This window comes from Heloderma suspectum, chromosome 12 (assembly GCF_057233095.1).
Source record: "Heloderma suspectum isolate Gila_16-S chromosome 12, 16-S_ref, whole genome shotgun sequence".
NCBI lineage: Eukaryota > Metazoa > Chordata > Lepidosauria > Squamata > Helodermatidae > Heloderma > Heloderma suspectum.
This window is the reverse complement of record NC_139469.1, coordinates 5,096,729-5,124,697: the sequence shown is the minus strand read 5'-3', so window position 1 is coordinate 5,124,697 and position 27,969 is coordinate 5,096,729. Positions and strand designations below refer to the sequence as shown.

Below are 27,969 nucleotides of genomic sequence, written 5' to 3'. Positions count from 1 at the left end.
GCAGAATCTGTGTGACTTGGGTAAAGCTGGTCCGCTGTGGAATCCATGGGTTAGATTCATAGAAATCTGAACTCAATTGATTCCATTGTGGATTTCTCCAGCATCCCTAGCATAGGTCCCCACTGCACTCTCTTGCCTGTGCATTCCAGTTCCCCTCCACCTCCAGCCCCTGCCCCCTCCATTTCACCATCACAACCACCCTGTGAGGTAGATTAGGCTGAGAGAAAGTGAGTGCCCCAAGGTCACCCAGTGAGCTTCATAGCTGAGTGGGGAGCAGAACCAGAGTCTCCCCTGTCTTATCTCAAATTCTATCCGCTACACCACATTGACATCATCTCGGACAAGTCTTGCCCATCTGAGCTTGTTTTGCTGATTGTCTCTGTTAATGAGGCGGGAAAATAGATGGAGGCAACTCTCACTGTCTCCAACTGGGTGCCAACAACTCCAGTGCCAGAAGCGGAGACAGTGCCAGACAAGCCTGCTCGGATTCTTAGAAATTTGTCAAGTGATTAACGATGACTTAGAAATGGGGAGTGAAAAGCCATTTAATCTTCCACGGCAAGTGCCATTAATAAGCTAAACAATACTCCAAAGTTGTCCTTTGGAAGAAAAGGCACTCGCAGGATGCAAGCCACATAACGCACAGAACTGGACAGACCTGGGTTTCAGCTGGAATCTATTATAATGCAACTTTCTTTTACCACCATGAACAACTTAGCAGATTTGTGGATTATGCAGGAAGTGTATGGAGAAGTCGTTGTCAACATTAGCTCCAAGTGGGGGTAACGCAAGGTGATTGCCTCAGACGGCGGGGTTTGATTACCGTTAAAAGCAGCAGAGTGGGAAATGAACCAATCTGCTCTTGGGGACACAATCTACTGGGAAGGTCCCCCTGCAGAAGCCCCATTAAAACTAAAGAAGTTGTGCAACATGTTAAGGGTCATATGGACCCACATTAAGAGCTTCATGGAGGGAGGCCATTTGGATTTTCACCAAACAGTCTGACCAGCCCTCCTTCAGGGCATGCACAGATCTGTCTTGATGGCAGCGGAAGGATGTAATAAAACCTCCATCACCTGAATATTTAGGTCTTTTTACGGGGACCAAAAATTGGTGTAAGGATCTGGGAATGCTAAAGCAATTGAGGCCAAAGTGGCAGCGGGCAAATTCAAGCTGGCTAATAATTCTTGGCAAAGACTGAGCACTGCAAATCATGCCAGATTTTGATCAGGTTTTGCCCACTCAGGCTACTTAGCGGGTGTCAATAGCCAAAACGACACTTCACACTCATTCAAAGCCTAGCAGACTCTCCAGATTTAATAAGCCCAGGCTTGTTCATGGCTGCTTGAAAGGCACTGACCCCATTGGACTGTGTCAGCACCAACTTTCATCAGAGGCCTTTCTTTGCAGCAACCCCTACTATATTTCTCTCTCTATTTCTCAATTTATATCCTGCCCTTCTAGCACCCTGCAACACTCAACAATTTAAAATTACAATACAATATAAAACCATACATTCAGTAAAAAAAGAAACCTTGATGGAAACAGAGGGAATAAAAATACAGAAGGGAAAGTTATCTATCTGTCTGTCTGTCTGTCTGTCTGTCTGTCTGTCTGTCTGTCTATCTATCTATCTATCTATCTATCTATCTATCTATCTATCTATCATCTCACACACAAACACACACATGCTTAAGCAAAACAAACACTTAGTAGCACAGGCGTGCCAGAATAGAAATGTCTTTCACATTGTTGCCAGCAACTGGTGTACATGGGCTCACTGCCTCTGGTACTGGAGGGAGCACATAGCCATCAGGACTAGCAGTCATTGATAGCCTTTTCCTCCAGGAATCTGTACAACCCCCTTTTGAAGCCATCCAAATTTGTGGCCATCACTACATCCTGAGGTAGCGAATTGCATAGTTTAACTACGTGCTGTGTGAAGAAGTACTTCCTTTTGTCTGTCCTGAATCTCCCACCAATCAGCTTTATGGGATGACTCTGGGTTCTAGTATGTGGCTTTACAAGTAGCTGAGGAAAGAAGGGAAGTGAAAAGCAAGGGAGAAAGGGGAAGATATACCCAACTGAAAGCAGAGTTCCAGAGAATAGCAAGGAGAGACAAGAAGGCCTTCTTACATGAACAATGCAAAGAAAGCGAGGAAAACAACAGAATGGGAAAGACTAGAGATCTCGTCAAGAAAATCGGAGATCTCAAGGGAACGTTTTGTGTAAAGACGGGCATGATAAAGGACAAAGAAGGCAGGGACCTAACAGAAGCAGATGAGATTAAGAAGAGGTGGAAAGAATACACAGAAGAACTATACAGGAAAGATCTGAATGTCCCTGATAGCCATGAGAGTGCGGTCACTGAACTTGAGCCGGACATCCTCGAGAGTGAAGTCAAGTGGGCCTTAGGAAGCATTACTAACAACAAAGCTAGCGGAGATGACAGTATTCCAGCTGAGCTATTTAAAATCCTAAAAGATGATGCTGTTAAAGTGCTGCATTCAATATGCCAACAAATTTGGAACACTCAACAGTGGCCACAAGACTGGAAAAGGTCAGTTTACATTCCAATTCCAAAGAAGGGCAACGCCAAAGAGTGTTCAAACTACCGCACAATTGCGCTCATTTCACATGCCAGCAAGGTGATGCTCCAAATCCTACAAGCTAGACTTCAGCAGTATGCGAACCGAGAACTACCAGAAGTACAAGCTGGGTTTCGAAGAGGCAGAGGAACTAGAGATCAAATCGCCAACATTCGCTGCATCATGGAGAAAGCAAGAGAATTCCAGAAAAACGTCTATTTCTGCTTCATTGACTACGCTAAAGCCTTTGATTGTGTGGATCACAACAAACTGTGGCAAATTCTTAAAGAGATGGGAGTACCAGACTACCTTACCTGTCTCCTGAGAAACCTGTACGAGGGTCAAGAAGCAACAGTAAGAACCGGACATGGAACAACCGATTGGTTCAAAATTGGGCAAGGAGTGAGACAAGGCTGCATATTGTCACCCTGCTTATTTAATTTATATGCAGAGTACATCATGAGAAACGCCGGGTTGGATGAATCACAGGTCGGAATTAGGATTGCCGGGAGAATTATCAACAACCTCAGATACGCAGACGATACCACGCTAATGGCAGAAAGCAAAGAGGATCTAAAGAGCCTCTTGTTGAGGGCGAAAGTGCAGAGTGCAAAAGCTGGTTTGAAACTCAACATTAAAAAAACGAAGATCATGGCATCTGGCCCCATCACTTCCTGGCATATAGAAGGGGAAGAAATGGAAGCAGTGACAGATTTTATTTTCTTGGGCTCCAAGATCACCGCAGACAGTGACCGTAGCCATGAAATTAAAAGACGCTTGCTCCTTGGGAGGAAAGCTATGGCAAACCTAGACAGCATAGTAAGAAGCAGAGACATCACTTTGCTGACAAAGATTCGTATAATCAAAGCTATGGTTTTCCTAGTAGCAACGTATGGCTGTGAGTGACAGCTGGACTATAAGGAAGGCTGAGCACCAAAGAACTGATGCCTTCGAACCATGGTGCTGGAGAAGACTCTTACGAGTCCCTTGGACTGCAAGGAGGTCAAATCAGTCAATCCTAAAGGAAATCAACCCTGACTGCTCATTGGAAGGACACATACTGAAGCTGAAGCTCCAATATTTTGGCCACCTAATGCGAAGAGAAAACTCTCTGGAAAAGACCCTGATGCTGGGAAAGACTGAAGGCAAAAGGAGAAGGGGACGGCAGAGGATGAGATGGCTAGATAGCATAACCGATGCAATGAATATGAACTTGAGCACGCTCCGGGAGAGAGCGCAGGACAGGAAGGCCTGGCGTGCTATGGTCCATGGGGTCACGAAGAGTCGGACATGACTGAACGAGTGAACAACAACTGGGTTCTAGTATTTTGAGAGGGGGAGAAAAATGTCTCCCTATCCACATTCTCCACACCACGCAATTCTGTGCACCTCTATCATGTCTCCCTTTACCTTCGTTTTCCCCAAGCTAAACAATCCCAGCTGTTGTAACTTTCTCTGATAGGGGAGATGCTCCAGCCCCTTGATCATTTTCATTGCCCCTTTCTGCACTTTTTCCAGCTCTACAGTATCTTTTTTTAAGTGTGGTGACCAGAACTGGACACAGTATTCCAAGTGTGGCTGCACCATCGATTTGTATAAAGGCGGTGTGATATTAGCAGTTTTATTCTCAATTCCTTTCCTAATTATGCCTAACATGGAGTTTGCCTTTTTTTTTTTACAGCAGCTGCAGACTGGGTTGATGTTTTCAATTTCACGGTGCCTTAGTGGTTCATGCACATGCATTGGAGATGCATGTGCACCAAAAGCAGGATGCAGTCACTCTTGATACTTAACTTCTAGAGATGTCAGAGAGGGAGCCCTGCATAAAGACAACCTAAATGGCCCTTCTCCCTCATCTGCCACCAGCAGCAGCCATTCCAGCAGGCAGCAGCAGAGGGAGGGGAGATGGGAAACAGGACGATTCCACCAGCCCTGCTCAAAGACCCTTTGCTTTTCCCCCTTCTCTCTCCCCTTCTCTTTTTCCTTTTGTGTTGTGTCTTTTTAGATTGTAAGCGTGCAAGCTGGAACTGACTTGTTTCTGTTGACTGGATGTCAGCCACCCTTTTGGCTGAGTGAGATAAAAACAAACAAACAAACAAAACAAAACTCTGGCAACTCATACAAACCAAATGTTGACAAAGCACTGCCCCCCCAGCAAAAAATAGGAATGTGATCAGGACAGTGATTTTTCAGGGATCAGAACATGGAAAAAGCCTGGTAAATAGGGCAGTTGGAGGCATGAGCCTCTTTCTTCTGGGAAATGCTTGATTCTCCTATCAAATGTGAGCTAATTTAGATCTGTTTCTATAAGCCAGGCCGGCAATCTCTGACATACATCATCTGAATAATGCAAAGTATTTTCGCTTGCTTGGTTGTTATGGGTACTGGGGCCATCTTGGTATGCATCTGTAAACATGAAGGGAGAAGAGGCTGTGGAAAAGTTATCTAAATATAAAAATCTTTACAAAAATTCATCATGAAAATAGAAAAGCAACTTGATCACGGAGAAAATGCGACGTGCAATTGTGGCCAGCTACCATGAGGGATGTACACAAGTAAACATATATTTTTTACTTCTGTTCTTTTTTTGGTGCATTTATTTTTCAAACAGGGTATTTGGTATTCAGGAGCTTGAGCTGTAATTGTTGTGGACATAGCAAAAAACAAACAAACTGGACTACTGTACCAAGATATAAGGCTCAAGTTTGACTTTGGACTTTGTGCTATAGCATGCTTAATATTGTGGTTAATCTGGGTCTTTTCGACATATGTTGAGTATATTTTGGGAGTACTGGAGCTAGTTCAGAAAGTTACAACTTATGAAGGACAGAAGGTTAGGGCGGTGGTGGAAGGAATTTGGGTAAACCCCCATACTTGATATCAGAGATTGTTTGGAAACACTGGAGAGAGATTTAAGATATTTTCATGGCAGAATGGTAGAACATGACAGGGCTAGAACAAAAAGCCAATAGGGAAAGAAAACAGAGAACAGACTTTATAGCACCACTGTACACAGAAGAAAAAGGATCTCAGAATCCTGCTAATGCTCGGTACATCTGACGGCTTTTCCATCCCTTGATCTTCAAAAGCACTTTATATATGTCATCTTTTCAGCCAGGTCTGAAAAATATGGGCAGTGGTATTTGACAGACACAAACACACAACTCTTGAAACCTGTTTAAACGTCATAAGATCTTGTTGTTGTCATCATAGATGTGACCTTTGCTACAGGAAACTTCAGCGTCTGCGTCAATTATCCTAATCCAAGGAGCAACTGGCTTTGTATTCCAGGGAAATGTTTGCATGGGTGGGAAAGGAGGGCAGGGAGAGAAATTTGTGACATCTACACCAAACTTATTCAAATTGTGGAGAAATACTGCATTTTGCATTTTTTCTCTGAAGATGTTTGATCTGAATTAACAGGGCATAGCACTAGAATGTGTTTTGTAAGGCTGGAGTGAGGCTTTAAGAGCCCACGGCATCTAGATAATACTTATGTGGTTTAATCTCAGAAAAGTTGCTCATGTACCTTGGAATGTATTTAATTCATAACATCACCCACGTCCACTTAGCTCAGCTATGTCTAAGGCGTTCTGTGACATCACAGCAGCTAAGCAAATGACAGCCAGAGGGGCTGTGTCCCCTTTCTGCCTGCAAACTCCCACTGTGTGATGTCAGAGCAGGTCAGCCAATGATGTCGGGAGAGCCAGGGCAGGCAGAGGAGGACAGAGGTCGAGGACTTGGTTCCAAGACCTGAAGACATCACAGCACAAGAAGGTGAGGAGTGGGTGGTGGATGTGCTCGGCCCAAGCAGGAAGGCTCAGAACTCAAACAGGAGTCATGTGATACAGCTCTGAAAGGGCTGTACCATTTCAGACTACTGGTGAGGAGAACCACCTATGCTCTAACATATTAATGCACAAACACACACAGCATATTATGGAGAAAGTTTAGCCTAGCTGTTCATGTCAAGGGAGGCTTTGTTTTTTTCTTAGAAGGGGGAATGGTGCTAAGCTACAGTATGGAATGGTTCAGCCCAGCACAGTTGCACTGTATGACTGTTGTGCTCATGTGTTTCAGCCGTAAGTGATAAAACCGGCATGCTAAATGCCCTGCACCAAGCCCAGCAGGCACAAAGCTTCTGAAAAGGATCCATTGGAGGAATCTTTTTGAGGAGAGGTAGCCGAAGAGTACTCTTGAACCATTTATGTCACTGTGACAAGGCGGCGTGAAAAACCAAAGCACGAGTGAGGTTTTCTGCACAGCCCATGCCTCCAAATCTGTGCTCCTTACCTCACTTTCCCCCAAATATTGTTACTCCCCCCCGCACGCTGGCAGTGGCTGGCACATGTTCAGTGCCCTTATGGCTGTTCTCTCTCACAAAGGAATGTACACGAACCATCATTTTGTGTTCTTTCTTCCTCTCTGTGTGCATGGTTACATAAAAATCCCAGACTCTCCTGCCTGTTTTGCTTTTTTGACACTCATGAGTACATAATCAACACATGCAGATTAACAGTTAACGGAAGCCGCCGAAAGCCACAGGGGGAGCTTTCTTCACCAAAAAGATGAAGTTGGTCCTGGGGTTGGTCCAAGTCTTTGTGAAGGGTGGAAGTTCTCCTTTCCCAACACCCCTGGCCCTCCCAGCTTCCATCTCAAAAAGGGACTTTTGAAGAGTTTTGAGGAAAGTGGAATTAGACATCACGCTGAACTTTCGTATCCCATCAAATTATCCTGCCCCAGTGGGTTGGCTGCAGTGGCAGGACATTGCTTTCCTGCTTCCCAACTGCCTCGTTCTTCTTGGGCCTCTGCAGCGGCGTCTGGCATTATTTGTTCTTGGTCGCCTTCTGACGATAGATTTCTTCTGTGAAAGGCCTGAGAGAGGGAATTGGGGTGGGGTGGGGTGAGGGGAAAGGTACATGATTTGGGAGAGAAGAAAGGGAGACCAAAAAAAGAAGAGGTGGAATCTTAAAATGAGGCGAATGCCTTGCCACCATTTCCTCCTAATGCCCAAAGAGAAGGTTAAGGCCTGATGTACACACCTGCACACACACAGGTAGTGGAGTGGGGACACAACGTGTTCACCATTTCCAACTGCAGGGAAGAGATTTTTGAATGCTTTTCTATATGAAAACTCCATGAAAGCAGAAAATTAGGAAGAAAGATCCAACAGCTCTTTTTTAAACACAGGAAGCTGGCTTCTACCAAGTCAGACTGCTGCTAGGTCTATCTAGCGCAGTATTGTTTACACTGGGAATGGAAATGGCTCTCCAGCTTCATCTCCCAGGAGCATCCTGGCACCTCCCGCGTGCAAAGCCAAGTGCCTTAGTGTTCATGCGTTTAGATACATGTGTATTAGGTCATAGAAAGCCGCCTTATACCGAGTCCATCTAGCCCAGTATTGTCAACACTGACTGGCAGCAGCTCTTCAGGGATTCAGGCAGGAGCCTTTCCCAGCCCTACCTGGAGATGCTGGGGATCAAACCTGAGACCTCCTGCATGCAAAACCCTGAGCAATGGCTCATCCCCAACACCCACAAATTTTCCTGGTCATTGACTAGCAATATAAAAGTTCCAATTTAGTGTGACCAAGAATGGAACCCAGGGTGGAGCTAAGAATAGGATGTCAGAGAAATCTACAACAGATTCAAATGATTTTGAATTTCTATGAATCTGACCTGTGGATTATTCATCAGACCAGCTTTTTCTGAGTTGCACGGATTCCACAGACTTGCAGTCCATTTTTAAAAATTTCTAGGGAGATTAGTGCAAATTTGCGCTTGTGCCAATGCGCATTACTGTTAATTTGGACTTGTGCTAATGCACACTGGCACTAATGCATACTTGTGTGAATGCACATCAGCGTAAGTGCAAATTAGTGCTAAGGTGCATTAGCGCAAGTGGAATGAAATTCTCATAAATCCCTTAAAAATATCCGATTCCGTCAATGAGCGGATGAAAGCAGAAAGATGCCTGACAATCCATGAAACAGAGATGGAATGGATTTAACAAAATCTGTGCATCCCTAGCTAAATGTATAGCAACATTCTCTGTTTTTAGCAGATGCAGCATCCTGGTGTGTGAACATAAACCAGATGCCATCGGCAAGACTGTTGGGGGAGGGGGCACAACAGGCATGATATGCCCCTCCTCTCCCAACCCAGGATCCATTGCAGTATATGGGCCTCATCTTGGTCATGCTTGTCAGAACGATCAGCATTTTCCTAGCACATAATTAAACCTATGAAACATTCCCACATCAGGGCTTCTCCATGTGTCTGAGAGAAAGCAGGGTTAAACCTCCCCCTTCCTTTTCACAGATCACATTGGAATCAACGAATGAACTGGAACCATCTAGAGTTGCAAACATATAATTAATGCAGCCAGGAAAAGCTGTCTCAATGCATGTGTGGGTACCAGATGGAAACTTGTATATGGACCTTACAGAGTACAAAATGTTTCTTGGCAGGGGTGGGACAGCAGTCAATTCACTGGTCAAATATTGCCAAGCTGAACTGGCCAATTGACCACCTGTTTGACCATGGCCAAAATATTCCATAGTCAAGGATGCCTTTGTGTAGGTGGTGGCCTAGCTTTTTTATTGCGTCAGATGGCCAAAGGCAGGGTCAGCCTTAAAGGTAGGCATGGCTGGGCACCTGCCGAGGGCCCACACCCCAGCAGGGGCCCACTGACAAGAGTCCCCTGGACTTGCTCCTCCTCTTCACCACTGAAACCTGTTTGTTCGCCTGCCTCTTGCTCCAGCCCAGACAACAGTGGTGGTGAGAAGGAGGAGCAGAAGATGCCACAGCCTGCTTGCTCCCTGGCTCTCTGCCTGTCAAGCAAGCAAGTGGGAGCAACGATGGGAAAGAGGAGGAGGAGCAGCTGCTGACAATGGCAGTAAAAAGTGGGCTCACTGAGGGAGGGGGCCTGTGAAGGTTTGAGGCCTACAGAGGCAAAAGAAAAAAGGTCAGGCCCACAGGTCTGTTGGGAGGGGGTAACCCTGAGAGGAATAGTTTCATCTCTCCAGTTAAGTGTCAGTTTCATTTCTCCAGTTAAGTTTCAGTTTTACATGTTTGAAGCAGTACTTTTGTTTCTGTGGGAGGAGGGTATATAAAGAGAGGGAGCGAGCCAGTGAGAATCAGAAAGACCAGGCTGCAGCCAGAGCAAAAGAGAGAGTCAGGAAGAGCAGAGAGACAGCTAGAGCCTGAAGTGAGAGCAGGAAGAAGAGTGAGCAGGAAGAAGCAGCCTGTAAAAGTCTAAGTGCAGCTAGGGTAAAGGAACTTGCATTTTGCAACTTTTATTTTCTTTTAATGCCTTCTGTATCACTCAGCTTTATTGTGTAAATACCTGTAGTTGTAATTTGTTTGCTTTAATTTACCAGTAAACTGTTGTGGTTAAATCCCAAATGTCTAGAGTGTCTGTCACCCCACATCTATAGTCTAAACCCCACATTACTGGGAAGGGGAAGTTTGAAAGAAGGAAGGTGGGACTCTTAAGGAGGCAAGAGATCCTTAAGAGATTGCTCAGGGGGTCCAGGACATGAGGGGAACCTTGGTGGGGCCCATGGAGGGTCCCTTGCCCAAAGGCCCTCCAAAACCTGGAGCTGGCATTGCCTATAGGTCTCAGGGTAACAGATGCACCCCCCCCTGCTGTCTCCAAAGAGCCCTACGGTCGGAGTGACACCCCCTTGATCCAGGACGTGGAAGTAGGAATGGGCAGATTTCCTACCTGCTGCTCTGGGGGGAATCCGCCTGCGGGGGGGAAGGCGATCCGTTCCTCCCCCCGGAATCCTGGCCAGCTGGCTCCGCGGCGATTCCGTGGAGCCACTGGCCAGCTCTGAAGCCCCAGCGATACAGCCGCCATTGCTGTATTGCTGGCTGAGGGAGATTGAATGCGGACGCAAATGGCGTCCAGTACGCCTTCTTCAGCTGTAAAGGTCTTAGTTTAAGGTAAATGCGGCCGTAAATAGTTGCATTTAGCTTAAACTAAGACCTTTACGGCCGCAAATGGTGTACTGGACGCCATTTGCATCTCTGCTTTTTCACGCGATAGGCTATGCAAATATTTGGTAATTGGCAATACAAGGTAGCTTGTATTGTCTACAGCAGCCATCTCCAACCTGGTGCCTTTCAGATGCATTGGACTACAACTCCCATAAGTCAGGTCCAGGATCTCAGACAGGAGTCTGTCTCAGCCCTACCTGGAGGGAATGAACTCGGACCTTTTGTGTGCAAAGCAGGGACTCTACCGCTGAGCTATGGCATCGTGACCCAGAACGGGGCTCCAGAAAACTTCTAAGCTGGGAACAACTGACCTCCAAGGTCTTCTAAAAAAAACCTGCTGTCTTTCTCATTACTATAAGTGTGCAATCCTATGCATGTTTAGACAGAAAAAGTCCTACAACTCCCAGCACGTTGCTACTGTTTTGGTAAGTGGATGCTGTCATTGCTTGACTGTTATTTGATCAGGATTTGGCCAGTCTCTTCACCAAGCTTCAGCACCTTGGAGAGCTCCTTTAGAATTCTGACTGCAACCCGGAGCAGATTTGCCGCCCCACTGGGCATCGGAGCCACCAGCCCCCACCGGAGCTACTATCTATCAAAGCAGACAATACTGAGCGAGGTGAACAATTAGTCTGACTCACTGTAAGCCAGCTTGCTATTAAGTCATGGGGAAAACACACACACCATAGGGTAACTGGAAAAGCTTCTTTCCTTAGCACCGTGCTCTGAAAGGAAAGCATTTCTAGCATTTTTTGTGCCAAGCCCCAAAGTACTCACCCTTCGTAGTGCAACGCAATTGTGTAGCACAGTGCCACCCCCCCCGTTAGGACAAGACCAGCTGGGCTTGCATGCCTGGTTTGAAAAGAAGGAAGACAACAAAGGGGGGAAAAGGTAAGTGCTTTCGTACTGCCATTTTCTGGTCATATGTAACTTGGAGTTGAGTCAGCGGGATGGGGAGTCGGTGTGCTCATCCCCTGAAGGACTCCCAAAGTTTCAGCTTTGTTCTTGCATTGTGATCTCTTCCCTCCCCACCCGCCCCGCCCCACCTGGCAAAGGCTTCTTGGCGAACGTTGCTGGTCTCTTGGCAAAAACAGCCTCTTCCCCTAATTGGGTTGTCCTCTTTTCGTGAAGTTAAATGATGCGATTTCACTCGCAGAAGTCAGAATAAGGAGGCGAAGTCTGGAGATTATGTAGGCTACTTAAATGCTGAAAATATGGTTACATAAGACCAGTGCAAAGAGTCACCACAATTGACAAGAAAGCTCCCGACCACCCAGGGCAGAAATGTAGGCCAAAGAGGAAGAGGGAAAGGAGATTCACAATGTCAAAATGCTCATGCTGTGCCGATCCAGAAGGAAGCCTAGGCTCAAGCGGAAATAGCTTCCCATTCTCCCCTCACCCTCCACATTTCTTTCTATGGGCCCAAGGAATATCTTTTTATGGGCCCCAGATGTATCTTCCTGATTCTTAGTGATGCTGATGAAACTTGCCTAAACCTGGCTCGGAAACAAACTCTTGGAGTTCTTAAAAGGGCCCTCTGACCCCCAAACGTTTCTCTGGTTTGGAGGAGAAGGATGCCTGGCTTCCCTCTCTCCACCTCCCCCAAAGTATCTTTCCCACCCTTCCCTTTATTTACCTGAAGGTGGTAGTAGCAAAGTTTGGAGAGTGGGGAGAAGGAAGTGTGTAAGGACTGAAAAGACAGTGACCTAGTTCACATCAGTCAGAGTACGGGTTGAGTGTGGGTTCTTGTGGAACTGTGGGTTGTTGAATTATGGGTTGTTGTGTTGTGTGAACCCAGCTGCACCAACAAACTATGGTTTGTTAACCATGAACAACCAACAGTTCACAACCCAACAACAAACCATGGATTCTCTTCGTGGGTTGTTTGTGGGTTGTTAACAGAACACAACAACCCACAATTCAATGACAATCCACACTCAAACCATACTCTGGCTTGTTGTGTTGTGTGACCCCATCTAGTGTGTTAGGATGATGGAGAAGGAGGAGAATGGAAAGGTAGAAATCCTTCCTTCTCCCCACCTCCACAGCTGCTACTGCTGCACTCTCCACTTGCAGTTAAGTAAAGGGAAGGGTAGGCAGGGTGCACTGGGCCTGGTGGAGGGGGGAGGATCTATTTCCTGAGCTGCTTGGATTGGCTCAGGAACTGAACCAATTTATTTCCTTTTTTTTCATTTCATTTCATTTGTTACATTTCTACACCACCCAATAGCCAAAGCTCTCTGGGCAGTTTACAAAGATTAAAAACCTTAAAAATATATATTTTAAAACCATTTACGTACAAACATACAAACAAACAGCATACACAAGACACACACAGATATCTAAAACATTTTTCAAACTATCAACAATAAGAAAAATCCAAGACCTGTTTAAAAACCTCATCATATGCTGCCAAATGCCTGAGAGAAGAGGAAGATCTTAACCTGGCCCTGAAAAGATAACAATGTTGGTGCCAGGTGGGCTCATTGGGGAGATCATTCTATAATTTGGGGGCCAGCGCCGAGAAGGCCCTCTCCCTTGTTGCTGCCTTCTGAGCCTCCCTTGGAGAAGGCACTTGATGGAGGACCTTAGATGATGACCATAGGGTTGGTTCAGGCCAGGGGAGGAAACTAAAGTGGTTCATTTCCAAGGTGGTCTGAGGAGAGCCCAGGGGAGTTTATGCTAATAATAAGGCAATGAACAAAAATTTAAATTAATCAATGTACACGCAGCACTTTAGAAAGGTGGGCAGGGGAGGGATGAAAAGATAAAAAGGCAGATAACTTGCCTGAAGTCCTGGGGTGGGGCAAGACTGATGAACTGAACCAATATCTGGGTTGCTTGTGATACATCTGCTGTGTATAACCACGAGGGTGTGAATAAGTCAAGTTCACTTGTAGGAGAAAAATCAGTGTAGGAAACTGGGAATCTTGTACTGCCCAGCAGAGGGTGTTGCTAGGCATTTGATCAACATCTGGGGCCTTCCTCTGAGAGCTGCCTCCAAGGGAGGCTCAGAAGGTGGCAACAAGAGAGAGGGCCTTTTCAGTGGTGGCCCCCTGATTATGATCTCTCCACTGAGGCCTGCCTGGTGTCAACATTCACCCTTTTGGCACCAGGTTAAGACTGTCCTCTTCTTCAGTCGTTAATTTAATTTATTTTATTTGTATTTTTATTTTATTGCATTTATATCCCACCTTTTCTGACTCTTCGTGACCCCATGGACCATAGCACACCAATGGCATATGATGGCACATTTATGCCAGCTGTCTGAACAGGTCTAGTATTTTACTGAAATTTCTTTTAGCAGTTTAAATTGTTTTCTATTTTTGCATGTTTACTGCATGATATTTAAGCTGGGAAAACAAATTTCCATTGGCATCAATGGACACTCGGAGCTCTGTGGAATAGATCAGAGACAGGGATCCATGAGACCAGGTCTAGTAACACCCCTGCTGCCCAAGAAGATGTCCCGAACAGCAATCCCAGTATCTTGACAACCATACACAGAGGAGAGAGTTCCTAGTTCTCACCTTGATGGTTCTGAACACACTCTAAATAAATAAGACAGCTTTCATTCTACAGAGGTCAATATCTGCTACAAACATTTCCATTTTTTAGCCATGGCATCAGAGAGGAACATCATATCAAAGTGACACCTTCAGATGAAAACAAATAGCAGCCATTTAAGCTCTGGTTAGAGACACTACTCCTGTTTTGCATTCTGAAGCTTCAATCCTGGCATGGGGCCAGATAACTTGAAGACTTTCTCCTCCCATATATACTTGCCTGAACCCTAAGACTCGCTTCAGTGGACTTTCTCCAGGAGCCCCCGCCAAAGGAAGTGAGGTGGGCGTCACTGGCTGCTGAGAAGAGGGCCTTTTCTGCTGTGGCACCCAGGTTGTGGAATGAACTTCCCAGAGAGGCTCACCCGGCACCTACATTGTGTTCCTTTCAGCGCCAGGTGGAGCCCTTTTTATTTTCCCAGGCATTTTAGTTTTTTGGGTTCTGTTTCTAATCTGGTACTGTTTTTTAAATCTTTGCACTGCTGATAGGTTCTATTCCAGCGGTTCTCAACCTGTGGGTCGCGACCCCTTTGGGGGTCGAACGACCCTTTCACAGGGGTCGCCTAAGACCATCGGAAAACACATATTTAGGAACCGAGACACCGCTCCTCTATCCGTCTCCAGGCGGGTCCGCACACATGCAGATACGCTAGATAGAATCTACCACCTTTGCGAGGCTCCGGGTGAGGGAGGCGAGAGAAAAGGAGGCGAAGAGGGAAGGGAGACCCAGAGGCTCCAGCGCCGATGGTGGCGGCTCCCCTTATGGGGGTGACTGGCTGGCGGGGTCCGGCATGCTCCGCCCCAGGGAGGCCGGACCACGAAGTGCGTGTGGCTGGCTGGGGGGCTGCTGAAGCAGCGGCGGCCTAAGCGGTAAGAGCGCAAGGAGAGAGCCAGGCAGGGCTGGCGTATCTGTGTCCGCCGCCTGCAAGGCCTGGCTAGGCCCGGCCGCCCGCCGTGGGGTAGGCAAGGATGGCGTGTGGAGAAATCGGAGATGGCGGGAGGCAGAGCGGCCGAAGGGTCGCCGCTTATGGGAGGGCGAGGGAAGATCTCCATGACACGAGGGACGGCGGGAGGGAAGGGCGGTGTCCAGAGCTGCACGCCGAATTATTGGGGGATGTGGGGAGAGAAGGGAGCCGAGGCCTGGATGCTGTGGGCGGAGGGTGGCCCCCGCAAGCCAGGAGGGTGAGGGGAGATGGGCCGCGATGGTCGCCGCGGGTCGTGAGGACGGTGTGTGAAGCCGAGGCCTGATGCTGTGGAGTGGGCTGGGTTGCGCTGTGGAGTGAGGAGGAGACGGGGCCCCTGCGTGGGTTCGGGGATCCCTGAGATAGGGATGAAGGGCAGCTGCGAAGCACCCCGCGGGGGGCAGGCGGACTGTGGGGTTGGGGCGCACCGCGCACAGGCCTGCCCCTGAGGAGTGGGCTGGACTGTGGGGGTGTGTGAAGGGGGCATTTTTATATGGGCTAAGGGAGGCCTATAGGGTGTGTGGAAGAAGGGCGCAGCGCAAAAGCATATGGGGTGGGTCAGAAGGCTGGGCGAGGACCTGGAGGTCGTGGACCGCAGAGGCTTGTCCTTATGGGATGGGCTGGGCAGTGAGGGGTGAAGGGGGTGTTTATGGGCAAAACGACCTGGGAGAGGAGCCCTATGTGGGGTTGTGGGAAGCAGAGGCTAGTCCCTATGGGGTGGGCTGGGCAGTGAGGGGTGAAGGGGGTGTTAATGGGCTAAAGGAGCCCTGTCTCTTCTTGGGTGGGGGTTGATTAATCACTATGCTTTAATTATGTTCAATTTGTAACAATGAAAATACATCCTGCATATCAGATATTTACATTATGATTCATAACAGTAGCAAAATTACAGTTATGAAGTAGCAACGAAAATAATTTTATGGTTGGGGGTCACCACAACATGAGGAACTGTATTAAAGGGTCGCGGCATTAGGAAGGTTGAGAACCACTGTTCTATTTGGTTAATATTTTTATTTTTTTATACTGTAGTTTTAAACTTTTATATTTTATGTTATCGTCTTGTATTTTATGGTTTTATTTGTTGTGAACCACCCAGAGAGCTTCGACTATTGGGTGGTATAGAACTGAAGTCAATCAATCAATCGATCGATCAATCAATCAATCAATCCCCAGCAACTGCAGTGAATATGATCAGGTACCAATTGTTAGGAAAGACCTCTCTCGGAGACCCTGCAAAACTGCTGCCCATTCAGAGTAAAAAACCTGAGCAAGATGACTAGATGGTCTGACCTGGCATAAGCCAGCTTCTTCAGGAAGCCAGCCACTTTTTACCAGAGTTTTGGAAGAAACTTTCCCCCTTGCCTGACTTTAAATTTAATCTCAACATGATGTGCGTCTTTCTTTGATCAAGCACCAGTCGATGACGGCTCTTGTGTCTAAACCCAATTCGAGCATTGTTTTGATCAGAGGAAAACTTGATCAATGCCTCCCCTCAGGCCAGCGCTGAGTTAGCTCCTTCAGAAATGGGTCACTGTGCAGAGGACAAATGAATGCTGATGACTAAGAAGAAATCAGGTAGCGCTTGGTGACTGCTGGGGGTGCTGATGCAAGGAGGTGGCAGAGCATAAAAGTCACACTAACAATGCATTGGGTGCCGTGGGATGATGTGGAAAACGGTGAAACATTTGAACACCAGGTGCTGTTAATAAGACTAAGCAGCAGAAGCAAAAATAGCCAGGTAAGCAGCTGGTCTAAATGAGTTTTGATTGGCTAGAACAACGAGTAGAGATTTGATGAACAGTTGCTCATATCAGACCCATAATGCAGAGCAACCACATACCTAAAGGTAGGCTCAAAACTTTTTTTCAGAAGTTATAGAGTCATGGAACCACAGAATTCGACCTCAGAGATCATCTAGTCCAACCCTCTGCCAATGCAGGGAATCCAGTACTTCAACACCCCTGCTAGATGGGCAGCCTCTGCTTAAAAACCTCTGAAGGAGATTCCACCACCCTCAGAGGCAGACCACTCCACAGGTCAGTGGTGAGATTTTGAAGGGGGGGGTGTTTCAGATGTAAATAGGGGGTAAAATGCCTCCTACTTTCAGATTTCAGGGGTCGAGGGTGTCAAGTGCTGGGCCCTCCTGGCATGTTTATAGTCAAACAAAAAAGCCAATCTCCAAGTAAATAGGCTTTATTATGCGAATCAATCAATCTAACAGTGGTTCAAGTTACAGACTTGGTTGTCCTACAGCAACCTAACACTAATATCCCTGATTAAGCTGACACAGTACTACATGGATGACCTGAAGATCCCTTTGATGGATGCACTAAGGTTAGGATAGAAGCTGTTGCGAATCTGGTGCCAATCTGCAGGATAGATCCTGAGAGGCTTTTCCAGTCCCACCCTCGGGGGGGGGGGGGTGTCTTTCCCTAGAGACCTCTTGTGATGGGCCAAGCATGTAGAACACCTTACTTCCTGAAGCTGTTCCTCCTCCTCGGCCCGATGTCTGATCCTTGTGTCTGTCATGGAGAGGTTATGGTCGGGCTTTGCTCCAACTGATTACCTTGCACCTGGACAGATTCTTCTCTGTCTTTGTGTCCTTGCATCTCTGGTCCCTCCCCCACCTCTTCGCAGCCTTCCTCATCAGATTCTGAGTCCATTCCCACAGCCTCTCGAAAGGCCTCTGCAGAGATGCTGGGCCCGATCCTGACACAGGGAGCATGTTTCAAGGGTCTGTGTGATGCTCTGTCATGACACAGAGTTGCTCTGAGGGGAGCTCTGGGGGCAGCAAAATAGCAGCTGGCCGCAGTTAGGAGCCCAGGGGAGTGCTGATATGTTTTGCACCCACCACCCTCTAAATTCACCCTGACCAAAAACCAAAATGCCCCCTCCCCCAGGTTGCAAATGGACCTACAACAGTAGGGTGGCATCGTGCATGTATGTATGTATGTATGTATGTGGTGCCACAAGAACTTTTGCAACTAGAGCCTGAATTTGCTCCCCCCCCCCGCCCACATCCCCTTTCCTTTTGTGTCATGCCTTTTAGTTTGCAAGTCTGCAGGCAGGGGCTATCTCATTTCTTCTCTTTGTAAGCCAGCCTGAGAGCCTTTTTGGCTGAAGGATGGGATAAAAAGTTTTATTTGAGTATTATTTTTATTTTATGCTGTAGTTTTAAAGCTTTTATATTGTATTTTATCATGTTGTATTTTATTATTTCAATCATGAACCTCCCAGAGAGCTTCGGCTGTTGGTTGGCACAAAAATGTAATAAATAAATAATTTCCTCCTTTCCACACTTCTCTGTCCCCTCAAACAGGGTGCTGAGGCCTCCCTTGCTGCAGCCTCCTTCACTGAAGTTCCAACAGTAAAGGCACAAAGCACATCCTTGCGGCACGCGCCCTGCGGAACTCTCTAATCCCTGAAGTATGCCAGGTTCTAACCTTGTTTAAAACATGCCTTATTTAAGAAGGCTTTCTGAATTAAGGGGTCTGTGTGTAGAAATATAGCAAAAGGGCAAAGCTGAATCTCATTCTAAATGGGTATTTTATTGCTACTGAGTTTTAAAAGCTGGTAGTTTTAAAATGTCACTTTATTATATTTTCTAAGAACTGCTGTGCCTTAATTGATTGTTCATACCATACATTGCTTCAGGTGGTTTACAGAAAGGTGACTCATAAACTGTATCAATCAACCAATAATAAACAACAAATAGCAATTAAAGAATTAAGGGCCATGTCTATTAAACATAGTTATCCATTTTTAAAAGTGAAGTACTGTAACAATCCCCTTGCAAAGTTTGCAAAGTTTGGTTAGGTGGGGTAAACGCAACAACCAAATGTGTTCTGTTCAGCCCTGACTTTGCAACATTAGGAAGGGGAGAATTCTTGTTATAGTCTCTCCACCCTCCACCCTGCTGGTGCTTTTTGCTGAGCTTAAGCCTAGGAAATCTGATACGTTCCCTGGGTCCCTTTCATGAGGTCATACAGAACATGTTCTCATGGAGTGGAAGGAAACAGCCTTGGTGTTCGGATGTCATGGCGACGGTGATGAGATGAGCAGCCCCTGAGATGGGATGTATTGCTTGCCTGCCCTGTTTTGTAACAGAATCGCATTAGAAAGCAGAGGGCAGGTTACCGATGATAGCAGCATGATGCTGGGTGAAGAAAGAAGGAACAGTTCTACATCAGTGGGGCCAGTTTGGAAGTGCCCTTGCTGTGTTTTGTCCAAATGTACCTTTTTGTCTCTAAGCTTAAGACAAAAAAAAAAATGGTTCTGCAAAGTTGGAGCAAAAACGGCTGTGGGTGGTACTGATTGGCTAATACCTGCAATGTCACAAAGACCCTTTCCCTATGTCCTCGGAGCAGTTTTGCAACTGTTTTTGAATACTTCTTTTTAAAATAAGTGGAAGGATTAATTTATAATGAATATTATATGCATTTGCTCAGGAAGTAACTACTCTCATATGCCTCTTTATCGTTTAAGATCAGCAGAGGAGACCTAGCTTCAATTCCCAACACAGGAAGCAAGGCCTTCTCGGTTGCTGCTCCAGTGGATTGGAATACTCTTCCGTGGGATGTGTTATGGTCCTGCCCCTTCTGGTGTTCTGCAGGCAGGTTAAGCCCTTTCTTTGTCTTCTGTTGCTAGTTCCTATTGCTCTTCCTGTTGACTTTGGTTTTACCTGGATTTCATTGTAAACTGCTTTCAGCCCCCCCCCCCCCCAGCTTCTCCAAACCTGAATTCCACTCTCAGGCTGAAAGAGATTCAACACCCCTGATGTAGCATCACTCTGAGGGGATTTCTGGGGATGGTTAAAATCAAGTATCCGGGCATGATTAAAAATCAACAGGGAAAATGTCACAAGCACAAAACAGGTGACAGCAAAAAAGAACGAGCCAACATGTAATTACGTTATGAAACTTGCTGCCAACAAATGTAGCACGCTCAAAAGGCACACATGCTTTGGAACACAGCGGAAACGGCAGGTAGAAAAATGTAGGCTCTCGTGTACAACTTAGGCTAAACAAGGTCAGAATGTGGGTTTCCTAGTTGGTATCTTCTTGGAACAGGATTTGGGATTGTTCCACTTCCGAGGTAGCTTTAGGAACTGAACCTCAATCTTCTTACAAGCACCTCTTCTTGCACCACTCAGGCCCCATCCCACCTCCTCGATGCTTTGCTTGGCTCCATTTCCATTTCATGGAGAGTAATGTATTACCACTGTCAGGTCGTCACACAGTTTCGTTAGCAGCCTATTAAAAATCACAGAGATGAGTGCGAGAGAGACAGTGCGTCATATGAGCCGGATCTGCCACCACTGCTCTGAGTTACGGTCTCAATGCCACCCGGAGAGACACATGTCCATGCCTTGCTCTGCAGTGTGTACACTCTCCCGTTTACAACATGTTAAACTGGATAAAGAGGCCCATTAAACACAGAGGTGTAGAAGGGGCAGAACAAGTGTTGGATGGAAGGAGGGGAGAGAGAGAGAGAGACAGAGAGAGCGCCCTTGGCTCACTCCCATCTCTCTACCTAAACCACTTCAGAGAGTTGCTGTGAGGGTAAAATCAGATAATAATCTTATATATACCACATTGGAGAACAAAATGAAGCAGGACATAGGCTGATAGAATTTTGCCAAGACAACTCACTGTGCATAACAAACACTCTCTTCCAACAACCTAAGAGACGACTTTATACATGGACTTCACCAGACGGTCGACACCGAAATCAGATTGACTACATCCTTTGTAGCCAAAGGTGGCGGACATCTATGCAGTCGGTAAAAACAAGACTTGGAGCTGATTGTAGTTCAGATCACGAACTTCTTATTGCACAATTTAGAATCAGACTAAAGAGAATAGGGAAGACCCACAGATCAGTTAGATATGAGCTCACTAATATTCCTCATGAATATGCAGTGGAGGTGAAGAATAGATTTAAGGGACTAGATTTAGTAGATAGGGTCCCGGAAGAACTATGGGCAGAAGTTCGCTACATTGTTCAGGAGGTGGCAACAAAAAACGTCCCAAAGAAAAAGAAAACCAAGAAGGCAAGATGGCTGTCTGCTGAGACACTGGAAGCAGCCCAAGAAAGAAGGAAAGCAAAAGGCAACAGTGATAGGGGGAGATATGCCCAATTAAATGCAAAATTCCAGAGGTTAGCCAAAAGAGATAAGGAATTATTTTTAAACAAGCAATGCGCGGAAGCGGAAGAAGATAATAGAATAGGAAGGACAAGAGACCTCTTCCAGAAAATTAGAAACATCGGAGGTAAATTCCAGGCAAAAATGGGTATGATCGAAAACAAAGATGGCACGGACCTAACAGAAGCAGAAGAGAGCAAGAAAAGGTGGCAAGAATATACAGAAGATCTGTATAGGAAGGATAATAATATTGGGGATAGATTTGACGGTGTGGTCAGTGAGCTAGAGCCAGACATCCTGAAGAGTGAGGTTGAATGGGCCTTAAGAAGTATTGCTAATAACAAAGCAGCAGGAGACGACGGTATCCCAGCTGAACTGTTTAAAATCTTGCAAGATGATGCTGTCAGGGTGATGCATGCCATATGCCAGCAAATTTGGAAAACACAAGAATGGCCACCAGACTGGAAAAAATCCACTTATATCCCCATAACAAAAAAGGGAAGCACCAAAGAATGTTCAAACTATCGAACAGTGGCACTTATTTCACATGCCAGTAAGGTAATGCTCAAGATCTTGCAAGGTAGACTCCAGCAATTCATGGAACGAGAATTGCCAGATGTACAAGTTGGGTTTTGAAAAGGCAGAGGAACTAGAGACCAAATTGCCAATATCCGCTGGATAATGGAGAAAGCCAGGGAGTTTCAGAAAAACATCTATTTCTGTTTTATTGACTATTCTAAAGCCTTTGACTGTGTGGATCATCACAAATTGTGGCAAGTTCTTGGTGGGATGGGGATACCAAGTCATCTTGTCTGCCTCCGGAGGAATCTGTATAACGACCAAGCAGCAACGGTAAGAACAGACCACAGAACAACGGACTGGTTTAAGATTGGGAAAGGAGTACGGCAGGGTTGTATACTCTCACCCTACCTATTCAACCTGTACGCAGGACACATCATGCGATGCGCTGGGCTTGATGAAGCCAAGGCTGGAGTTAAAATCGCTGGAAGAAACATTAACAATCTCCGATATGCAGATGATACCACTTTGATGGCTGAAAGCGAGGAGGAGCTGAGGAACCTCATGACAAAGGTGAAAGAAGAAAGTGCAAAAGCTGGGTTGCAGTTAAACCTCAAAAAAGCCAAGATTATGGCAACCAGCTTGATTGATAACTGGCAAATAGAGGGAGAAAACGTGGAGGCAGTGACAGACTTCGTATTTCTAGGCGCAAAGATTACCGCAGACACTGACTGCAGCCAGGAAATCAGAAGACGTTTACTTCTTGGGAGGACAGCAATGACAAATCTTGATAAAATAGTGAAGAGCAGAGACATCACACTGACAACAAAGGTCCGCATAGTTAAAGCAGTGGTATTCCCCTATGGCTGCAAGAGCTGGACCATAAGGAGGGCTGAGCGAAGGAAGATAGATGCTTTTGAACTGTGGTGCTGGAGGAAAATTCTGAGAGTGCCTTGGACTGCAAGAAGATCAGACCAGTCCATCCTCCAGGAAATAAAGCCAGACTGATCACTTGAGGGGATGATCTTAAAGGCAAAACTGAAGTACTTTGGCCACGTAATGAGAAGACAGGACACCCTGGAGAAGATGCTGATGCTAGGGAAAGTGGAAGGCCAAAGGAAGAGGGGCCAACCAAGGGCAAGATGGATGGATGACATTCTGGAGGTGACGGACTCGTCCTTGGGGGAGCTGGGGGTGGCGACGGCCAACAGGAAGTTCTGGCGTGGGCTGGTCCATGAAGTCACGAAGAGTCGGAAGCGACTGAGCAAATAAACAACAACAACAATACCACATTGAGCTCTCTGGATGTACATGATAAATACACACAAATATTTTATACTTCTTTGGGGCAAAAATATGGAACGGATCTACAGGGCCTAGAAGAGTTTGCCTGAGGGAAGCTCTTGTAAGCAATGTCAGTTTCTGTTTTCCACTGTTAGCTACTAGTTGACCATGTGTGAAGGATCCTACAGCTGTGTAAAAAGGGGACGTCAATTTGATGCTCTGTGTGCAGCATTCAGAAAATTATGAATAAAAGGCTCTTAGTGTTATCATTATCCATGGGGAACACATCGACCTAGGAGACAAAGCATTGGAGAACAGTTCCACAACGGGAAAGGTGCTTTTTCCTTTAACAGGTGTGCTTCGTGACTAGAATCATCAACAAGCAAAGCAGGGCCAGCCCAAACACTTGTCATGTTGACTAGAACAGAGGAAAGGAAGGTTCCTCCTGTGCAAGCACCGGGTCATTGCTGACCCCTAGAGGGACGCCGCTTGCGCTGGCGTTTTCGTAGCAGACTGTAGCGGGGTGGCTTGCCATTGCCTTCCCCAGTCGTGACCACCTTTCCCCCAGCAAGCTGGGTACTCATTTTACCGACCTCGGAAGGATGGAGGGCTGAGTCGACCTGAGCCAGCTACCCAGGACCCGGCTTCTGCTGGGATCGAACTCGGGTCCTGGAGAGAGTTTCGGTAGCAATACTGCCGCCTACCACTCTGCACCACACGAGGCTCTCGACTAGAACAGAGACCCCGCAGTTAAGACCTTCCCACTTTATACCTGTGGATGTAAAAGTGAATAAAACCCAACAACCACATACACAGTTCTATTATAGAATCATAGAATAGTAGGGTTGGAAGGGGCCTATAAGACCATCGAGTCCAACCCCCTGCTCAATGTAGGTATCCAAGTCAAAGCATCCCTGACAGATGGCTGTCCAGCTTCATCCTGAATGCCTTCGTGTGGGAGAGCCCACTACCTCCCTAGGTAATTGGTTCCATTGTCGTATTGCTCTAACTGTCAGGACGTTTTTCCTGATGTTGAGCCGGAATCTGGCGTCCTGTAACTTGAACCCATGATTCTGTGTCCTGCACTCTAGGATGATTGAGAAGAGAACCTGGCCTTCTTGTCTGTGACAACCTTTTGAGTACTTGAAGAGCGCTATCCTTTTCCCCCTCAGTCTTCTCTTCTCAAGGCTCAACATGCCCAGTTCTTTCAGTCTCTCCTCACAGGGCTTTGTTTCTAGTCCCCTGATCATCTTTGTTGCTCTCCTCTGAACCCTCTCCAGTTTGTCTGCATCCTTCTTAAAGTGTGGTGCCCAGAACTGGACACAGTAATCAAGATGAGGCCTAACTAGTGCTGAGTAGAGGGGAACTAGTACTTAACGTGATTTGGAAGCTATAATGCAGCCCAAAATAGCATTTGCCTTTTTTGCAGCCACATCACATGGTTGGCTCATATTCAGCTTGTGATCTACAACAATTCCAAGATCCTAAATGCACTTATTAAATATATTTAACTTTGTGTTGGGACAATGGCAATTATTACAGGCTAGAAAAATATCCATTGTTATGACAGGAGGTGTGTATGTGGGGGGAGGGTCCTGGATCCCCAGGAGGGGAGATGCAATGCATCTCTACAAAGACACATTTCACCCAACCTTCAGGATCTTGGCTCATGGGAACACAAATACACATTGTCAAAACCACAGTGTCAGAAGCATCCTTACTACAATGCTGTTGCTAAGGACAGTACATTATTGTAACTTTAGGTCAGCCCTTGGCCCAGGTCCAGGACAGCCCACTGATAGGGTGGGAAGTCTGGATCAGGTGCTGGCAGCCAACCATGAAAAGGTCCAGGGGCTGTTGACATGGTCAAAGGCAGGCTGGTGCTTGGATTCCACATGGAGGCAAGGAGGCAAGGAAGCTTGTGTGGCTATTCGCCGAGAAGTGTTGCTCAGTCTGAGGCGTTGACTTGGATGTGAGGGCTTTATACTGCCTGGTATGTCCCCATTGGCTTGAGAGGTCAGCTGACTGCATTCAGGCCTGGAGCCTGGCCCCCCTTCCTCTCTCCAAGAGCCCATGACCCACGCACTGCCCGCCCCTTTAAGGCTGTCCAAGCTGCAAGAAAGGGGTGGAGGCTGACAGGGGGCACTGGCTATCCTGGCATAAGAACCTGCAATCTCATCTTGGAGCTTGTCGGAGCAAGATGCCCGGTGGCGGCTCTCCTTGGTCGGGTGTCTTGCTGCACTGAGCCCCGTAGGCCCCTCCTCCTTGGAACCAGAACACGAGAGAAATCAAATAACCTCCTCGGGCATCGGTAGGGGTGCCCTATAAGGCCCCTAGAGGCCACCGGGTCCAGACTTTTCCTGCTGCCACCACCACTCACCACTCACCACAGAGCGCAGCAGGACTCTCCTTTTTAAGTCCTTAATACAGCGGGGTGAGATTTGCCAACTTTCAAATCCATCCAGATCAGAACATAAGTATTAAAAAAGGTTAAACACATATTACATCAATTAATACGTCAAACATCCACAACAAACAATAAGTGATAAATAGTAGTCATAATAATGGGTCTAAAAACCTAAGATCGCATCTCTGCTTTCAATAACTTCTCTCCGTCTCTTGTCATTCACACCCTGTCTCTAATTCTAACCACCAACTCATTTAACCCACCCCGGCCTCTCATTCCTCTCACTGATTGGGTTCTGATGACATGCTTCAGCTCATTGCGGGCACCAAATTGCAGATTTATTTATTTACAATATTTGTATACCACTCCATATCTAAAACAGATTTCGTAGCAGTGCACATTAAAGGTGAAAATGTAGCCCACATGCAACCCACGCTCGCCAGGTTCGCATGATATGACAATCCTTGAGCGGGGGACTGCATATTCAAAATGGCGGCCACATGTGTGAACAGCAATGCTGTCTCTCTCCACGCTAACCCAACTCACTCTCTCCTTGATCTCTTCCCTACTGTCTCTATCCTTCTAATTTCACTTCATTCCTTTCATTTATTATATTTCTATACCGCCCCATAGCCGAAGCTCTCTGGGCAGTTCACAAAAATTAAAAACCATTAAAATACATTATATAAAATATAAAACCATTCATGTAATGGCATAGAACAAATAACACACACAACAACATAACTGACTTTTCCCAGGTGCCAGTAACTCCGCCCACCGTTCCTTTCTGGCCCTGGCTGTCAATCAATTCTCTACTCACTGTTCAGTTACCCCCCGCCCTCGCCCAGATCAGAAGTTGCCCAGCACCTTCTGTAGGCTTGGGGAACTGCCAACAACACCTGTCAAAACGGACAATCCCTCCCAACGCAACAACCAAGGATAGCAAAAACACTGGACTTACATGATGGACCAGCCCAGATAGATGGTGGTACTGCCCCAGTACATGGGATTGTCCAGGACATTGAATGGGAAGCACGTCACTTTTGCCTCCTTGAGGATGCCAAAGTAGTCACCTATAAAGAAAACAGACGCACAAGGGTAAGGCTAACACAAGAACAGCCCTGCTGGATCAGAGTAAAGGTCCAACTGGCTCAGCTGCCTCCTCCTCTCCGCCTCGCCCCATGGCCACCCAGATGCCTCCATGAAGCCAACAAGCAGGTCTTGAAAGCAACAGTTCTTTCCCACTCTTGCTTCCCAGGAACTAGCATTCAGCAACTGCCTCTGAACATGGAGGTTCTGTATAGCCATAATGGCGAATCACCATGGATAGCCTCATCCTTTGGGAATTTGCCTCCTCCCAATTTTAAAGCCATCATGGTAGAGGTCAGCCTCATATCACATCACACAGTGATATTCCATGAATTAATGTCATCTTGCATGAAGAATTCCTTCCTTCTTTTTCTCCTGTTATCTTCCTGCCCATCAATTTTGTGGGATGACTCCGGGTCCTAGTATATTACGAGACTGGGGAGGTGTGGGGGTGCTTTCTTCACACCATGCATAATTGTATACGTAGCGGGAAGGGCTGCAGCTCAGTGGTAGAACACATGCGGAAGGTCTAAACTTCAATCCCTGGCATCTCCAGGTAGGGCTGGGAAAACTCCTGCCTGAAACCCTGGAGAACTGCTGCCTGTCGGTTTTGACAACAGTGGGCTATATGGACTAACGGACTGACTCAGGATAAGGCAGCTACTCATGTTCCATGTCTGTCCTGCCCTGTTGTCGTTTCCCCCTAAGGCATGTTAGCATTTGATTTCACATGTGTTTTATGCCAGGGATTGAACCTTAAACCTTTCGCATGTGTTCTACCACTGAGCTACAGTCCTCCCTCTACATAGCAGAGGTTTATAAAATTATGGATGGTGTGAAGAAAGGCCTGTAATTAGCGGGGTCCGATCTTTCCCCCTTTTTATACATCGGAATGATGGTGGCGAGGCCTCAGTCCTCTGCTATACGTGTTGACCAACTGATACATGTAAATAAGACTGCTAGGACCGGGGCCCACCCCTCCATGTTGGCCTTAAGCAACTCAGGTGGAATGCTGTCACTCCCGGGTGCTTTGCCCAATTTAAGCTTAGAAATAAGCCTGCTAATTTCAGAGGTGGAGACAGGAGGCCAGTCTGGTAGATTATTTGTTGTTTCTGTTTGTAATAGCGGGGCTCCGGATTGTCTTTTTGCATACAGATCACTAAAATATAATTCCCAGGTCTTAACTGGAATGTAGAAATCCATTCCACCTGGTTTACTATGCCAACCTCTGGAGATAATTCTCCAGAAGGTGGCTGAGTCATGAGCCCCCGAAGCGGCAATTAGATTCTGCCAACTCACTCTCCGTGCCCGGTTCTTTTTCTCCCTTCTCCCTCTCTTCTCTGCTTCATATTACAGCTTGCTCACTTGTCCCATACAACTCAGTGGGGGCTATGTGGAACCAAACCAGC

The 27,969-nt window shown here is 46.6% G+C and overlaps 1 protein-coding gene across 4 annotated transcripts in view; it reads right to left on the bottom strand.

The window, feature by feature from the left end:
• Positions 1 to 1,385: 1,385 nt before the first annotated feature.
• PEMT (phosphatidylethanolamine N-methyltransferase) overlaps positions 1,386 to 27,969 on the bottom strand; it is a 119,469-nt gene continuing 92,885 nt past the window's right edge. For 2 of the 4 annotated variants that reach the window (XM_084818169.1, XM_084818168.1), the window contains exons 5-7: positions 26,433 to 26,544; positions 11,369 to 11,443; positions 7,471 to 7,682 (exon numbers count right to left, since the gene is read on the bottom strand). In XM_084818169.1, the coding sequence (XP_084674295.1) occupies positions 7,670 to 7,682; positions 11,369 to 11,443; positions 26,433 to 26,544 (200 nt within the window). In that variant the 3' untranslated portion in view covers positions 7,471 to 7,669. The other 2 variants (XM_084818166.1, XM_084818167.1) reach the window with 2 other exon arrangements.